Consider the following 11,671-nt stretch of genomic DNA (forward strand, 5'->3'; position numbering starts at 1 on the left):
TTCCTCCATTGTAGCTTTTTAGCAAAATGAACTTGAGTCTGCTGTGCACCTGTGAGAAGAGATATAATTCGATGTGGTTTATATGTGTGAATTTATGTAACGTTAAGCTGTTATTGAGTCAGCTCATCGATGAAATTACATAATTTTAAAGCCAAACCGACATAAATCTTAAATATGTTTCTGCCACTTTGTCACACAAGGGTGCAGATTTAAAAAGTGGAGGGCAGAATCTGTTTACCGCTGCTGTCATCACCATCAGCATCATGTCGGTGGTTGTTGTTGTTTTGCTTGGCTGGATCACTGCCCTCATTTTTCCTCTGTTGCAGGTCCAGTGATGAAGCTGCAGCAGAGAACTCCTCGCCGGCGGGGCCAGCAGCCCAAGCTGCTCAACAGCCCCGAAGACAGCCTGTACTACAACCAGCTAAATGTGAGTTCAAAGTGCCGATAAAGGCCTTTGTCTGACTTTGGTTCCACATGATAATACAATTAAACCTACCTGTGCCAGACCCTGGAGCCCCACCCCCACGCTTCTCTGCCTCTTGTCTTGAACATGTGCTTATGCTCTTTATCTGTTGCTTTCATGTCAGGATGTCTGCCTTCACGGTGAATAATTGATGTGGTTTATCAAAGCTGAGCAAGATGCATGCTTCATCAGACTCACTTGAGCCCTTTGATCAGAAAAAATTATGCTGTGACTTCTGATATTATCAGCATCTGCTCGCATTCAACACAAAATCACTTTGAATTAAAAATTAATGACTCTCTGCTCATCTTTTGACTGTGTGCTCTTGGCCCTTTCCTCAGAGAACTCTGGATTACCAGGGGAGCAAGAGGAAGCCGAGAAAACTTGGGTAAATAACTGCTTTCCTACTTACAGCAACTCTAAACAGAGCAGGCCCTTTGTGGAATAGGAGAATCCAGAAATGGAGTTGTTTTCTTATAATGTAAATGGAGAGCCGAAAATAACAGGCTTTTTATGAGCAGTTGCTCTGCGTCATTAGAGAGGGGGGGTTACATATTAAGGCTTTGTCAGCAGGCTAATTTTAATTGTTGAAGGTCTGACTTGTATTTGTACTATAAATGACATCCTGGTTCAGCTCAGTATACTTAAAGAAGACGCACGTGGCTCATCGCTGCATCTGCAAATATTGTTTTTGTTCTAAATGTCTAGTTTCTTCACATGAAGCCTGATCTGTATCCCGGTTACTTCTCACCACTTTCTCCTCTTCTTTCCCATCACAGTCAAATCAAACTGCTGGATGGAGAAGATGAGTACTACAAATTACTGTCAACGGTGGAGTCAATCCCTGAGGAAGAGTACGCGACGGCCCCCCCCTCCCACCCTTTCTAGTGGGCCTCTCGTCAGTCAGAGCTGAGCCTTACAACCATGTCAACCGGTAAGACAGACGCACCAGACATGTAGACAGACACTCCAAAGAACATCCTCAGAGTTGGATGTGCTGTGGTATGTGGAGCAAGTAGCAGCAGTGCAGAATAAGCGACCTGTACAGGCATCGCCCTCAGCCGTTAATCCAAAGTGGTCGGGAAGTGTTCACTGGAACGACTTACTCATCAGGAACATTATTACAGTCTTCTGTACAGTTTCCTGAAAGCATTGTGTAGTAAGCAACCATAGCTTTCGATTTCAGCACATCTTTTATAGCCACAATGCTTGATTAAAGTTAGAGATGGAAAAATATATATTTTCCAGTCCTGTGCTGCCATTGTGGCTCTACAGTGGCACAAATAATTTAATATTATTATCGTATTTGTTTGTTCTTCCAGAGGCTTAAAACCTGCTCTAAATAATAAATTATCATTCATCTTAAAGATGTTGCAACAATATGATGTCTTGACTTAAATGGGACATTCACATAAGTTATGCCCAGTGAGGAACACTTTTTTCTGATTATTCTGACGCCTTATCTTGCAATGTTGAAGAAAGTGAGAAATAATTTGCCTCGTGATTCGAATTTGCTAAAAAAAATGTAACCAATTCTTCCTCAGCTCATGCTTCACCCTTCCTCCAAGTTTCATGAAAATCAGGTTAGCAGTTTTTCCATAATCCTGCTGACAAACAAACCAACCAAACAGAACAAGAAACATACATGTAACCTCCCTTGTTGAGGTAATGAATTAATGACACGTAACACAAAGAATACATCATCATGTGGTGCAGTGGGGAGGGGAGGTCTCATTAATTAAAAAAAACATTTTGCAAAGTCACATAGAAACACATTAATGCTGAGCATCCATTTGCAGTTTAAACATCAGATGATGTGAGAGTTAGCATCTCTTTATTAATATTCATAACATTCAAACTCTGTAAATTTGTAAATGTGTTAATTGAGTTTAACTAGTGCCTTTTATGTATCTCTTTTTAAAGTTGTACTTGCACAAGCATTACAATAAATAATTACTGCTTTTTTGCTGCTACTTCTGTTATATTTTTACTATATCAGAAAAAAAGTTATACAAAATGTAATAAAACCTGCTTCTTTTGACCCTGTGTTTGACCAAAAATATTACATTTATAATGATCTCATCTGAAGAATAGCAAACACATCCTTATATTTGATATTTAAAGCGTTATCAGCATATGTTTGGTGTTTTAATCTAAATAAATGACACTTTATTTCTTAAAACTAAAAGGATCATCAATTATTTCCTGTCAGTGGACTACTACTACTACTACTATAGAATCACTTCAGCATCGCTCCACATTTTCTCTCAGGAGCTCCTTATCTTGCAGGGAGTGTGCTTCTGTCTAAACTCAGTGATGTTAACCAGACTTGGTAAAATCTACCTATATTTGAGCATTATGTCTATTGTCTAAGAAGGATCCAGAGACAAATCCTTCTGAAACCTAAAACTCTCCCTACGAGTTCTCCCACAGCGAGCTGCCTGTAGTTAGAGGGGCTTTGTGCTGTCTGAGTGCTGGAATCACCACACATAGCCTCACAGAGGCAGAGCTAGACCTCACTTTGAATTTCACCCTAAATGCAGGAATTTTCTTTTAAGATGTGAAGTGTCGGAAATACAGGGCTGGCGAGTTGATTTGTAGAGCTTTTTTTTTTTCTTTTCAATTTGCATATCATTTACTGCATCTCCCTTTGTTGACACCCGAGGGCCTGAGAGGAGATTTTGATCTTAATAGGAAGAGTAGGGTGGTATGACTGAGGATCTCACCCTCCTTACACTCAGCGGGGAAAACATTAGAGCTCTGCCTAGATAGCGAGACAGAGATAGCGGCTTCACTTAGGTTCAGGTTCACGCGAATCTGGTGGGTTTAAAGAGAACCAAATCAAATCCCACCGCTCGGTTCTGTAAGGGTCAGACTCGTGTTGAGACACTGAGGCCAGACTTGTTACCTAAACATCACTGGTCAAATGGGTTGTTTCTCCTTTTTAAACCATGTGAATATAAGGCATTTCTTTACATGACTCCTTGAGATGGTACATGGTTTAGGGTCCACTGGTTTTGACAGCCCTGTGGTTTTAACCCTGTCATTTTCCAACCGTAACTGTGCCTGTTTGTTGTGGTGACCAGCCACAACACGTGTAGTGGTAGTATGGTCCATTTAAATGTTTCAAATGTCACACAGCTCTTGTAGAGCTGCAACAATTAATCAACTGATTGATTAGTTGTTGACAGAAAAGTAATCGCCAATTATTTGGATAATCAATTAAGCAATCTTTCATGCAGTAGTGGCAGAAAATGTTGTTTTCAGCCTCTCAAATATGAAGATTTCCTGCTTTTCTCTGCCTTATATCTTATTTAACTGCATATCTTTGGGTTTTGGTCTGACAAAACAAGACATTTAGACATCACCTTGGACTTTGAGAAACTGGGATGGACTATTTCCAATATTTTTTGACATTTTGCAACCATAATGGAAGCTCTACACACGTGTCAAAGAAGTATTTAGATGCTTTACTTTAAAAGTAGCCATTAAACAATGTAACATTCTCCATTACAGTTAAAAGTTCAAGTCCTGCATTCATTTTACAACAATGTTATAAAGAACAAGAGCACTAGCAGACCAATGAACAGATTCCTGTGAAGAAAATGGCACCTTGTATGCTGTTGGGTAATATAACAATGCATTTTATATTTTATAATTATATAACTTCATCTGCAGAGGAACTAGTGCAGTTGAGTAAAAACCTAAACAAAACAATTTCCTGACTTGTTGTGGAGTAGTATTAAGTATTACGTAGCATAAAATGGAAATTAATCTAGTAAAGTGCACAAAAATCACTAAGGATTGTCACGATATCAGATCTTCACTACATAATTATTGTCGCCAGAAAATTCACACTATGATATTAATTTAAAAAAACATGATTAGTCAAATTCATCTTTCACTTTTTGTGTTTTCCCCCCTCTTTTTTAGCAAAAGATTACCCTCACAATGTAAAAATAGGGATGTAGAGAGAGTCTGTTACCATGACTGTATGCTGCTATGCTATATGATGTGTGGAGAATTATATTAATATTTATTTTTTATAAATCATGGTTATCTTCAATACTAGTATGTCATCACACCACTAAATGTACTTAAGTACTGTATTTAAGTAAATGTGCAACTACTGCATCAATTGCATGAAGTGATGTGACACCAAAGCAGCAATTTAAAATATTCCTCTACATACTGTGTATATGTCTCTTATTCATGTTCATAAATCCTGTTAATAAATCATCCAGATTTGGTTCCAGTAATCTGTGGTCAGCTGTGTCTCAAAAGATTCACTGTTTTCATGATTAAATTAACTCACATAATTAAGCTGCATCAATAATAAAGTCCTAGTCTGATATTTAATCTATTGTCATATATAACTCTACAAAAGAAAAAAATCAAAGAGTAATGCCCCGGACCACTGGCAGTGTTATAATGTGGTGTCACAGTTAGTTCAGAAGCATTTCACCTCCGGTCGTAGCCACAGATCCTGCAATAATTAAAATCCTCGTTGTGCATTACTCCCTTGCTGGGATAGTTGGTTCCTCTGAAGAGCAGTCTGAAATAGGTCACCCCAGCACCCTGTAGTGCATCTTAAAAGTACACTGAATCAATTAAGTGTGATCATGCTCCCTTGATTATTTTGGCCCTGTTTTACCACGGAGAGGAATTTCAAATAGGCTTGCTAGTTTGAATAACAAGGTTGGACTGTGGTGACAAATGGTTCCAGAGTGGGTGTTTCTTCCCCTGTTTTTCTCTGCCAAATTAACTCCCTGGCTGATTGCCTGCTTTAGCATATGAGAGGAGGTGAGCGGAGGTGTGCTCGTAATTACCTTGGTTAGCTGATTATGTGTGGCAAAAGGCAAATGTTATGAAATGCTGTCGTCACTCTTGTGAAAGATGTCGTGACCTAATGAACTGAAGCTTCTGTGTTTACTTGGACTCCTGGTCGTCTTGTGGCTCCACAGAGGGACAGATGCGAGTCAGCGTCGGAGGCCTGACACCTGTGTTTTCTTTAATACGTCTGCGTAAATTCAGCTCCCTCTTGTTTTTCCTCATTAAATCTGACAACATCTGGTGTGCTGGAGAGGACTCCTTTAATGTGGCTAACGTTGCTGCTGGTGTTATTCTTGCCATTTTAGCTATTTGCTTCATGCGCCGCACTTTCATTAAAGCTACATCCAAGGCAGCCCCAAACACTGTTATCCAAAGTTTTAAACCACCTTTATGAAAATCGCTCGAGCTGCAGCCCTAACAAATGATGAAAAGCTTTTATTTTCTAAAGAAGCATACTTACCTTTTCACCTAATAGTGATGTCTCACTTCAAAGAGGGAACACGATTAGGCCAACATTGTCCTGTTTCTATATCCTTTGAGTTCAAAGGGAGAGTTTGAATACCAGTATTTCATGTGCAGCCTTTTCAAATACTGTTTTAATGCAGTTTACGTGCTTTTGATATCCAGATGTGTCAGATTTTTACCACAGCAGAATATATCACACTATATTAAGATTGCATACCACAGTTTTATAAGCGAAGAATTAATGCCAAGTCCTGTTTTGTCTTGTTTTTGTTCCCACCAATTTCAAGGACAGGGGCCGAACAGACACCTAGAATAAGTACAAACTTAGCATAGTGACGCTCTTCGCTGGCTAATGATTGGTGCCAAAGAAAGCAACATACATAACCAGATGTCAGATGTGTGCTGAGGGCTCTGAGCAAAAGAACATTCCCTAAAGACGGCATTAATAAAGAAACTGGTTGAACCGGGTAGCGACAGAGAGAGTAAAGTGGCATAGAGGAAGAAGGAGATAAAAGAGTCTGTTGAGTACATACATCAAAGGTCTCTTAATGACAAGGGATGCCATTAGGGTTACAGTGGCTTTTGTTTCAGCTTCCTCACACCTGCAGTTTGTTGAGGGCGCTTTATGCACTGTTTTGTTGTCAACATTTGCATGAATATAAAATGCATGCATGAGGAGAGTTTGTTCCTGGCTGCTGATCCTGGTGGTGACCAAATGTTTGGGTCACAATTACAGCTTCCTTTTCATTTGCAAAAAAAAGGAAATGTAACTGCTTCCTTGTGTAAAAGCAAACTAGAAAAGGGTTAAATAGGAAAAATAAAAAGCTGTTATCCTGTACACCATGGAATTTATTGACTTAAAAGTTTTCTTAGTGCCTCCGGTGCTGGAATGGGATTTGACAAATCAGAGCGTGAAATTGTGATTAGCCTCTCTCAGTTTGTAGACGGAGTGGGGCACTAGCAGACTTGGCATGGCCAAAGGTGTAACCTGTTTTGTTTTGCCCCGATGCTGCTTTCCCAGATGGTGGGACCAGCTGCCATTGAATAAACGCTGGACGAGTAACAGTGTGAGAATTACCACGGCCTTGTTTCAGTTTGGGATGCATTACAGAAAGCTTGTCTTTTTGCCACTGCCAGGAGGAGCCGGGACGAATCACCTGGTGTTCAACCAACGACCTTTTGATTGAGATCAGAATAAAATAACATCCACTGTAACTGCAAAATATAGATTTCTATTATTTATCTTGTTGTCCATGGAGACCCACCACTGTCACATTACAATATTTTTCAGAACGTTGTCATTATTGATATTTTAGCGAGCTAAATGAGTGAGTTGATATGGGCAGGGTGGGTTACAGCTTACAGGCACATATATAAAACATATCAGACCACCCTTGTTTTCTTCATTTTCTTGTTCATTTTAATGCCTGGAACAACTAAAGGTACATTTGTTTGGACAAATATAATGATATCAACAAAAATAGCTAAATAGCTTAAGAGTTTAATTTAAGAGATGATATCAAGACGTTTTCTTGATAATGATTTTGGTTATTATCAAGAAAATCATGGAAAATGTCCAGATATCAGCTCTTAAATTAAACTCTGAGCTATTTTTGTTGCTATCATAATATTTGTCCAAACAAATGTACCTTTAGTTGTACCAGACATTCAAATTAACAAGAAATTGAAGAAAACAATGGTCTAATAATTTTTTCCATGACTGCACAGTATATGGTCAATTTCTTCTAGGGCTGCACAGTTAATCAAACTTCTATCCAAATGGCAATATAGACTTATATCTGAACATCAGGACATAATATTTGTTAAATGCAAAATATGTGTCAGAAATACTAGGATTGTAGATCTACAAATTTAAGAGTTTGATAGAGATCCTTACACAAAAATGACACCATGAACATTTCACTATATTATTCAATGAATGTAAATGACAATAATGATGCCAAAATGATCATTACCTCCAATATCCTGAATCGTATTGCAATATCAGTCAAATAGCCCTAATTTCTTCTTTAATTTTACATTTTGTATCATATTGTTGAGATAAAGGTCAGTTTATTTTACTCTCCTATGTTTCCATTTGTTTCCCCAAGTAACTTTTATCTTCTAAACATTTGAAAATATGTTCAAGATGGTCAGAGGTCGAGCAGGGATTGCCTCCACACAACTCTTATTCTCATTCCCACCTCATCACTTACAGATGTCCTTTAGTGTCACTTTTTAACTCACAAACACTCACATGCACATGGTCGGACTGGCTATCACAACAAAGAACAGGAAACCCATTACTCCCTTATGTCTTCACCTAGAAAATATTTGTTAACTGCTATATTAATGTCGTGTGTAGCCCCTTCAAATAGATATTTACTTAAATTATCACATTTATATGGGTTATTACAAGAAGTGTTAAAGAGACTTAAAAACCCGAACAATTTTATGTTAGAATCCAAATATTTTCAGTCCTACATGTGTTGGTGTGATTACGGAGGAGGTTATATTTTCGGTTTGGTTTGTTTGTTTGTCAGCAGGATAACAGAAAAAGTATTGGCCTGATTTTTATGAAACTTGGTAGAAACGTTGTAGCAACCTTTTCCTTTTGATAACATTGCCAGATAGGGCTTGGTCTTGGCTCTTGTAGTTTCCTCTGTTTTCCAACAATTTGTTGTGTGTGGTTGAAGCATTCACAGATCACATTTATTTAAAAAATTTCCCACAATTACATCATTTTGCGGCTTAAGTTGCGAGAAGCACATCTCAAGTGTTCTGGAGCAACAATACCTTGAAAGTAATCACTAAAATGAATGAGTATTTAAAAATGTAAGTATTATGAAAACATAGCCATCTGTTCTTAAAGGCTGACAGCATTTGAATATCTGAGGACCATGATGTTCTTGTAGTGACTGTATAAATGCAGTGATGAGAGATGTTTTCAGTAATAATTCCTGGAAGAGCACTGCAAGCTGTAACTTTGTACATGGTCATAAAGGGGGAGAGTTTCCCTCTTTAGGGCTGGATTAACACATCCAGGGTGGGCTGAGGGAAGGTAAAATGACCTGTCCCGCCTTACGTGACCCCGGGCCAATCCTGCACATTGCCAAGGCTTTGCTCTTTGCTCTTGAATATGCAGAGATCCCCCAGCTTCATAGGCTCGGAAGAGAGAGAGAAAGAAAAAAAGAGTTGTATCGCATTGCAGGGAAAATTAGTGAGACCAAAGTTGGAGTTTCTGTGTGTTGGGGGCTGCGAACAATGGCAGCTTTCTGTCAGACAGCAACTTCAAAGGTCTGCTGAGTGACTGCTCTGAGTTATACATTGTTGTAGATCACTGAGGAAATTCACAGATGTTTTCTCATACGAGACACCATTATAGCGGCTCAAGTACCCAGTAGCCTCGAGCATTTCTCCCTCTCCCTCTCTCTCTCTCCCACACACTCAAACTCACTCTCACTCTCACACATGCACCCTCACCCTCACTGCCACCCCCACCCTCATCCTCTCTGATATCTCTCGCACGAGACAGATGTGGAACCTGTTTTCTCTCCAGCTGTCCAGAGAATATGGAAAGTTAAAAAGGGTTCGTGTTGTGGCATTGCCCCCTGACTCTGTCAAATCCACAGTTCTCACTGTCAGCCCGCTCAAAATGTCAAGATCACATGCAGCTCTACTTCCTCACATCCATTTGGGGTCAATACAATAAGTAGTTTATCATCCGGATAAAATGATATGAATGGAAACATAGTGAAAGTGTGCTGCATAATGAATGCCAATGCAGTTTTTCATCTCTCTCCTGCAGAATGCCTTCTTCATCTTTCAACTGGATCCGAACCAAAACAAACTCAGCATCAACACACTTGATATGTATTGTAAATGTATATTTATTTCTAGTAAATTTACATTTTATATGAGTCAAATAAATGTGTTTAAATCACTGACTTTTCACTATTGGTGTTTTTCTTCTTCTTCACTTGTGGAACTTTTAGAAAATGTATAATTTTGTTCTGAAACGCAGGAATTTTAGATTGCTGATCCGAATAGGAATTTGAGCCAAAAGTGCAGAACACCAGAAACTGATTAATGTTTTTTCTTCCAACTTTTATATATGGAGGTTCTTACCCCTTAGTTACCACCAAGTTGTGTTTCCTGTAACCACTGCAAGACTGTATCTTCTTTTTTTCCTTTTTTAGATTTGCTAAATGCACCTTCATACACGTCTCCTCCTCCTGACAGTATTTCTGTTGATCGACTCTCCGCTTTATGCTTTAAAGTACTGTATGAAATACACGGATGGTACAGACTGATTCCATGTTCAAACCTTTGAATCTACAGGCAGAAAACTGTTGCAGCAGGGGTTCCTCCAAGTTAATTTTCCCATCAAATGCCACAGGAAAGATGTCTTTTAGGCAAACCGCTGCTGAGGTGACCCTGTAAAACTTGCGGCATGGCCACAAGACGGTAAAGGTTTGGAGCAAGTAAATTACCTCGGGGACTGGACATTGTGTCAAGCACACAGTCATGAATTTCTTACAAACTATATCAAAGTCCTGCTCAAATCCAAATCCATCCCCCAGCTGGAGTCCCATTGAGATTCATTAAAATGTAAGAACTTGCATTTAAGGCTGAACCGAGAATCTCAAAGGAAGGTATCAATAATTTGGTAATACTGATGGTTCACAAAATTCATGCAGTTGTCACATATGTCTGAAATTTTTCCTTTGCAGTGCATGACAGCTTGCATGTAAAGCTGATTTAAGTGAAAATCCACTCTACATCAGAATTAATATCTGCTATTTTAATGTCCTTGCATCAGTGCTGCTGTTCAGGATCATAGAAAAGAAATCTTTGTTCTGTTTTAGGGCGGATTTCTCCCTTTTTACTTTAACAGTTGTCTGGTTTGACATAAGAGAGAAGATTGCAACATTTGACATTTATCTGATATTTAAACCTGGAAGCCTGACAGCCCTTTTCTGCACAAATACAAACTTTTGAAGTCAACTGTAAAAATGTTTATAACAGTGACATTTGAGCTGGTAGGTAATGTAGTTTGTAACAGCTGGTTAGCGGAGTCATTTTATAATCCTCATTCCATCTGTTTTTAAGACTGTTGTGTAAAAATACTTTGTACTTTGCTTAATTAATCTTTTAGGAGTGCATTATAAATCTGTTATAAACACTCATGAACGACTCTGAGGTTGCAAATGTAAGATGGATTTGTATATAAACTATTTACATACTGCAGACTTCAATGCTTATTGAAAAGCGACAAAGTTTTATATTTTTCACAACCTGGCAACCCAAAACTTCTATACACACCATCATCAAACTGTCATTTTATATTTGTCTTTGTTTTGAGCTCCTTTATGCCCAAATTTTTTTAATACCGAAATGCACAAAGTGAATATATGTAGACCAATACAGAGCAATTCACAAGTAGTAACTAATTGCTTTATAAATGGTTAATAAATAATTTACAGATGCTTTATAGATCATTCAAAATCCCTTAATAATACGAGGAAGTGTTGGCTTGACAGGTTGTGCAAAAAAATACCCTATGGCTGTTATTCATCCTTTCTGTTTGGTAATAATTTGGTTATAAATGTTGGTATAACATAATAATAGATGCTCTTAGGTTTCTCACTTCCTAATAAGCGGTCAATTCTGCAGTTTTTCCAAAAATGAATCCTACTGATGCTTTAAAAACATAAAAAAGACAATACAGTTTGTCTTGTTATCTCTTAGGAGGATAAACATCAGCAGCAAAAGGGATTTTTCAGAATTTGGCAACCAACATTGTTATTCATAGTTGCTTATAACTGATTTATAAAGCAGTTGTGAATATTTGTTTACCATTAATCATTGAGTTAGAACTTAGGGAATCACTTACATGGAATAAATTAC

The 11,671-nt window shown here is 38.2% G+C and overlaps 1 protein-coding gene across 1 annotated transcript in view; it reads left to right on the forward strand.

Moving 5' to 3' along the window:
- Positions 1 to 9,673, forward strand: part of myo3b (myosin IIIB) — a 78,284-nt gene extending 68,611 nt beyond the window's left edge. Inside the window, exons 34-37 of the mRNA XM_059342952.1 lie at positions 327 to 427; positions 805 to 851; positions 1,243 to 1,397; positions 9,570 to 9,673. Of these exons, the coding sequence (XP_059198935.1) occupies positions 327 to 427; positions 805 to 851; positions 1,243 to 1,351 (257 nt within the window). The 3' untranslated portion in view covers positions 1,352 to 1,397; positions 9,570 to 9,673. The remainder of the gene's footprint in view (positions 1 to 326; positions 428 to 804; positions 852 to 1,242; positions 1,398 to 9,569) is intronic.
- The last annotated feature ends 1,998 nt before the right edge of the window (positions 9,674 to 11,671 follow it).

Source organism: Centropristis striata, chromosome 10 (assembly GCF_030273125.1).
Source record: "Centropristis striata isolate RG_2023a ecotype Rhode Island chromosome 10, C.striata_1.0, whole genome shotgun sequence".
Classification (NCBI taxonomy): Eukaryota; Metazoa; Chordata; class Actinopteri; order Perciformes; family Serranidae; genus Centropristis; species Centropristis striata.